This window comes from Poecilia latipinna, unplaced genomic scaffold (assembly GCF_001443285.1).
Source record: "Poecilia latipinna isolate Pla-1442-1.1 unplaced genomic scaffold, P_latipinna-1.0 Scaffold876, whole genome shotgun sequence".
NCBI lineage: Eukaryota > Metazoa > Chordata > Actinopteri > Cyprinodontiformes > Poeciliidae > Poecilia > Poecilia latipinna.
The window spans coordinates 176040-182075 of NW_015113492.1; the positions used below are offsets into that span (position 1 = coordinate 176040).

At 40.9% G+C, this 6036-nt stretch overlaps 1 protein-coding gene and 1 long non-coding RNA gene across 3 annotated transcripts in view; one reads left to right on the forward strand and one right to left on the reverse strand.

Moving 5' to 3' along the window:
* Positions 1–6: 6 nt before the first annotated feature.
* LOC106957119 (uncharacterized) lies at positions 7–1024 on the forward strand. The gene is made up of 2 exons (XR_001426893.1): positions 7–168; positions 770–1024. It is a non-coding gene; the product is annotated as an uncharacterized LOC106957119 (long non-coding RNA).
* A 2354-nt stretch (positions 1025–3378) lies between these two features.
* atg13 (ATG13 autophagy related 13 homolog (S. cerevisiae)) overlaps positions 3379–6036 on the reverse strand; it is a 9318-nt gene continuing 6660 nt past the window's right edge. For both annotated transcript variants that reach the window (XM_015048351.1, XM_015048350.1), the window contains 6 exons: positions 5844–5941; positions 5623–5764; positions 5446–5523; positions 5230–5337; positions 4907–5035; positions 3379–4376 (listed from right to left, as the gene is read on the reverse strand). In XM_015048351.1, coding sequence (XP_014903837.1) covers positions 4299–4376; positions 4907–5035; positions 5230–5337; positions 5446–5523; positions 5623–5764; positions 5844–5941 — 633 coding nt within the window. In that variant the 3' untranslated portion in view covers positions 3379–4298. The remainder of the gene's footprint in view (positions 4377–4906; positions 5036–5229; positions 5338–5445; positions 5524–5622; positions 5765–5843; positions 5942–6036) is intronic.

Below are 6036 nucleotides of genomic sequence, written 5' to 3' on the forward strand. Positions count from 1 at the left end.
AACCTATGGACTTCTCTTCTCCACAGCAACAACCCAATTGTCCTTGGGCCAGAAAACTCCAACCTCCCTAAAATTTTCCTCATCATAGCTGATGGCGTCGCAAACGAATCTGTTAAAACGGAAGATGCCTGCACCAAACGGCTCGCAAACGTCATCCGTCAAGTACAGGTAAGCAAGAGCAATGGCCCTATAAGATCTGAGAGGGTTTTTTTTTTTTTTTGGCTTTTCTTTCTGCTCAAGAAAAGAAAACTAATTGAAAATGACAAAATATTTTCACAAAGTGGCTTTCATCATCCTTTCCATGAGTCATGTAATGTAGGCTACAAAATTGTTTAATTACAAGAGTATAGTCATCATATTAATGAAGATGCACTTTTACCAGAAGATTGTCGTAAAATTACAAGATAACCAATTTAATGAGAAAAAAGTTTATGTAAGGTTAACTAGCTTAGTTGGGTGGCCGGTTCTTTGAAATTCTCAGTTGTTGGCACAATTGTTTCAAAGTTCTGTTACTAAAAATATTTTGATGCTGGTGCATTAAAAGATAAAATATTTCCTTATCTGTCTTCCTTATGTCGAACCCAAGGTATAACTTAAATTTTTAGTTTTCATCTTGATGTTCTATTGTTACAGCTTAAAACTTCATTCTTATATTATTTCTAGTGTCATTCTTGTAATACTGCCTGGCCCTACGTTCCTAAATGTTTGTGCGATTCGCATCTAACGGGGAGTATAAATGCAATCAGAAGTTCTGTTTTTTCCTCTCCAGGTGTCTGCAGGACTATGGACGCAATGCGTTTCCACCCTGAACGAGACGCAGCAGAAAGCCATCCAGGACCTCCTGAACACTGCCTGAACCTGGACCTGTCACCCTGTCATCTTCCTTTCCGTTCTCCAAAAAGCCCATGAAGAAACTTAGAGCTCCTGGATCTCTTCCATACACTCCCTGACCTCCCTCCTGCTCTGTAGTGTATGGATGCCAGATTCACCCTCATCTTCACCTTCGCCTGACTAACATAAAAAACCGAAGCTCAGCTATCTGTTGGGGGGGGGGGGGGGCGGGTTAGATCTTTGCGATGGGAGGACATTGGCCACCAACCTTAAAGACTTTCTTCCTCTACTCAAGAAAGTGAGATTAAAAGTTAAGCTGTCGCCCCATCTCTTATCTGGACGCTTCCTTTCGAGCCATTCCCCAACTTGTCTTGCTTCTCCACCCAGAGGGGGCTCAAAGTCACCCAACTCATTGGACTGCAGACACGAGGGTGGCAGGACATTATTCTGGACTGAGCTGCTCAAAGAGGTGGAAATGCACACTGGGCAACCACTGCCTGTGTCCTGTGAAATTTTTTTGTATTTCTTTTTCTTGTTCCGTGTTCAAAGTCGGCTGAAGTGGGGGAGGAATGGCCTCAGTCTCCCTCGGTTGACCAGATGTATTTGAAAACGGCATGTTAAGTGGCTAGCTCAAGAAAATACAAATGGTTAGGTTATTTGCATCATTTGACGTCTGGGAAGCGGTTTTCCTTAATAGCCTTCACTGGAAGTTTGAACGGTTCCCGGATCCTTCGGGTAGCAGATGAAAGATGGGGGTGGTTCTTCAGAGACTCGTTCTGTAGTTGGTTGACGCCTCGAAGCAAGTTGACTGTAAAAAGAGTGCGACCTTAACTCCCGACCTTCTGGTTTTGACCCTTTGCAGTCCTGCAGATGTGAAATGGAAACTACCAATAAAATTACATTGAGGACTTCTGAGATTGTTTTATTTAAAATCTTAGTGTGAACATACTCTGCAAGAAATTAGTGTATATTCAGTGTTTGTTTGTTTTTTTAACACGGGTAACTGATTTTTTTTTTTATGAAACGAGACGCTGTATCTCAACATTTTTCAGGTTTAAATAACTACGGAAAACTTTTACTCCAGAATATTCAATTGCCTACAAGTTATCCATTCTTCTGTATGTTCAAATGTCTCATTTATTTAGTTTATTTCTATTATTCCCCTCTAAATTTTATTTTGTTTTCTGGTGTCTTTCATTTAATCTTTGGTGCTTTAAGACATTTTAATTGCCGTAAATGCATGGTGAGCTTTAGTTTTTATTTAAAATTGGTCTAGGAATGAAGTCAGTCTGGCACTTTTACTAATATGTTGGAACCTTGAGCTGATTAATACCTGAAATGCAGTTACTCGAAATCTTTGAATTTTACTAATAAACAAAGAAATGTGATTGGCCGAACAGTGGGCATTAATATTTTAGGGTTAAGGGTCAACCTAAGCTAAGCAAAATAATTTACACAGCGGGGATAAAACTCACAGATTTCAGTTAAGATATTAAAGTATTAAGTATTGTTCCAAAACAAAATTATCTAACTTTATTCGCTTACTCTTTTAAAAACCTTTTTTTTATTGTTCCTTGAATGCATCATGTCAGACGGAGGAAGGAGTGAAGTAAAGCGAATAACTTGACCTCCAATTATCACAAAGTTTTAAATGTCTTAGTTTGGACTTATTTATTTATTTAGGTCAAGGAATCTTTTGGAAGATATTTTGCTCTCACCACATTTAGAAGCAGCTAATGTTAAGTACCGTAAGTCAACTTCCAGCTACCGTTTCACTCATTAGCTGTGAGCATTAGCTGAAGGTCCATCAGTCTGTTTCACAGACACCTGGCGAAAGAACTGGGTCATCTTTCCACCGCTTCTCAACAAGGGGGTTCAGCAGAGACGGTGTTTTGTTCTTCAAACACCGTGCAGCTAGTTAAAACATCTTTAACTCCCTTTGCGTTAAAGATGTTTTAACGCTAAGCTAAGCACCGACGCTAGGTGGTGCTATAACTTATTCTGGAGGAGACTGAGCACCTCCAAGCAAATAGTATTTTCTATTTCAGTTTTATGTAATAATTCAGTTTAATTGTGAATAGATTTAACCTAAAAAGCAAAAATAATCACAGGGTAAGAATATTTGAAAACAAAAAAACGGGCAGTAAATAAGCCTATTGGGTCACAGTGCATAAGAGATAAAATTGTCTAGCTGGAAAGTTAGGTGGAAGGAAACAAGTATTTTATTGGTCATGTAGCTTAAATTTACACATAACCTTAAAAACATTAGTTTCACAGTACTTATGTAAAATGATCATGTAACAATTCAGATCCTGCTCCCTGAATAGTTACCAGAGATTTTATGTAACCTTTTTAATTTGTATGCATAGACTTTTAAAAAAACATGCTACATTTACTTCGGGAGTTCAAGTTGCTTCAGAAATGTTAGCGCAATTTTGTTTGTCCGGTCTGAAATGGTAACTTTACCCCTGTGTAGTAATCATCCACCGTTTAATTAGAAAAGGATTTGAGTTCATTTCGAGCTAAAACAGAAGAAAAGAAGCACAGTAAACAGAGCAGCCATGCTTTATTAGGACATCTACGTCAACAGAATGCTTTAAATCAAAGCTTTCAACCAACTCGACCATGAATGCTGTGGGCAGCTGGGAATTCTTTATCCTTTTTACATATTTCACACAATATACATGAATGTGTTGGAACGGTTCTTAATTTAGTCCCAATGCAAGCAGCCTGGGGCCAATCGGAGCTTCGGGGAGGTTGTGTTCGAGCTGATTCCAGGGTACCTGTTGGGTGTTTATTTCCATCTCTGAGTCAAACAGGTTGAGCTTTGTGGCTGCAGACTGACATGTGGGCTCTGCTCACAGAGAAACTGCAGCTTCTTCACTGTCAAATGTGTCTGGGGTTCATCTGGTACAATTCACAGTGGCCGTTTAAATCCCCAGACCAGCTGGGAACGCCAAGCTCTGCACAACGAATGAGTCTTTTCATTTATAAGAAAAACACAGTGAGACGACGCTCTGCAGGGTTATGAGCAACCTCCAGAAAAAAAAGAGAAAAAAAACAACCCTTTTTAGACATGTTAATCTTTTTTTTTTTTTTTTTACATTTACAGGTTAAGAGAAAGAGAAAGTTTTATAACGAGGGCATTACTACCAGAATCTGTCCGTGGATTTGCATGGCTGCCCCATGATCGTTTGACTACAAGAGCAGAATTATGCAACACATAAATTAAAGCTGTCGGTTTGATCGCAGCCACCAGACGGCGATGGCAAGTGAGCCAGTGTCACCAGATATTACAGTATTTACAGTGAAGCAGACTATAAGTGAACAGGTAAGAAGTTTTCAGACACAAACAGCCTTAAACATGATGTATTCTGAGCAATTCTCACACGACACACACAGGGACCTCCGCCCCCCTTCTGATGAATTCAGCTTTTAGTCGCAGGTTGACTTTTCCTTCACTCGTCCTACTGAAGCATGTCCACAAACGCGTCAAATTCGTCGATGTTCTTCTCATACACGCGCAGTTTCTCCGGCAGAGAGTCCTGCAAACGAACCAGCTCACATCAGTCCTTTGTTTAATGTTCTTTAACTAAAAATGTAGCGCAAAATTATGATGGCGTATCAGGCCCATTGCAGTTAGAAGAAAGGTTTATGTCTGAAATTTTTCGAGAAAAAAAAAAAAAAAAAAGGTGGCGTTTTTTTGAACTTCAAAAGCGAAATGTTTGCTAGAAAATAAGACATTTTGAGATTAATCTGAGATGTAGATCTAGAAATAAAAGTTTCAAAAGTCAAATTTTTGACTTTTTCCAAGAAAATTTCTGGGATCTCAAAATACTTCACACTCAAATTTTCCGTTTTTTTTATTTATTTCTGAGACGTGTCAAAAAAAGATTTCAGTGTTTTGTTTTTTTTAAATATTGAAACTCAAATTTCCAAGTTTTTTCTTCTAGAAAATGTCCAGCTTTTTGGTAGAAATAAACTTTATTGTTTTCCTTTATTGTTTTTTCATAACAATCTACAATGGCCCCAATACGCCATCAGACACAACGAAAGGGGAAGAGGACGCCTTTACCAGGTCGTCAGCCATCGACTGGGAGCTGGTGTGCAGCGAGAGGCTGGCCAGCTGCGGAGGGTTCTGAAACTCTCGGTAGAAAGTGCCCAGATCCATCGGCAAAAGGTCGTCTTTAGAGAAAGCTGGACGCTGCACACAGGGACAGATTAAAAAAAATAAAAAATCAGACCATGATTAGCATCTTTCTCCTTCAATGTTATGTCTGTACTGCCGAATGAATAACATAAAAATATGGGATTCAACATATTAATTCAAAACTGGTCACTTCACTCAGTTGTTTGTGTGTTTTATGCTGATAGTTTTTGAAGTCCGAAACCACTCACAAAGTCGACCATGACGAAGTCGTCCTGCGGTCCCGATCCGTCTGAGCCCTGAGAGTGAAGGCTGGCCTGCAGGGGCGACTGGGAGGGAGGAGAGTCCAGAGGACGCACCTGACCGCAAAAAAACACACACGCACGCACACAAACGGTCACTTCCCAGCAGCAGGACGCACGAGCCTATAGATGCTGAGGTACGTGTTAAAAACCAGATCAGGTCACCATGGGATCGTTCTCCTCAGAGTCCAGGCCACGAGGAGCAAACGCAGCGAATGGGAGATCCAGACTGGCAGCTGTGATCTACACATGCAAACACAAACAAAAAAAAAACCTTATTTTTACCAACTTTTCATGGAGAGGACGGTGAGAGGAGACCGGGTGTCATGTCACATTAATTACCTGAGTGTTGGGTTTATTCACAAAAGCCCCGACCTTCCTGGTGAACGCGTTGAGGGACTCCACCGGGTCAGAGGGAGAGACGCTCCTCCTCCCATCGTCCCTTCTTCCCTCACCACTCTGCAGCAGGCCGTCTTCATCGCCACTGTTAGGCAGCACCGCAAGAGTTTTTCTTAGCGATATTTTCCAAATGAAACTGAAGATGCTGGTGTGAAGGAACGTACCTGCTGCTCGGTGTGTTTGGAGCGTTTTCTACGGCCAGATGGACATCCGCTCCATGAGGAGGCTGAGCCGGAACCAGAACGTTCCCGCCTTCTTTAACCTGGGAGAGAGAACTTCACTGAACAGAAGCCGAGGGACTTGAGCACTGACCCCAGAATGAGAGTTTGTGCTTAAATTTGGGGTTTCCAAAATTTG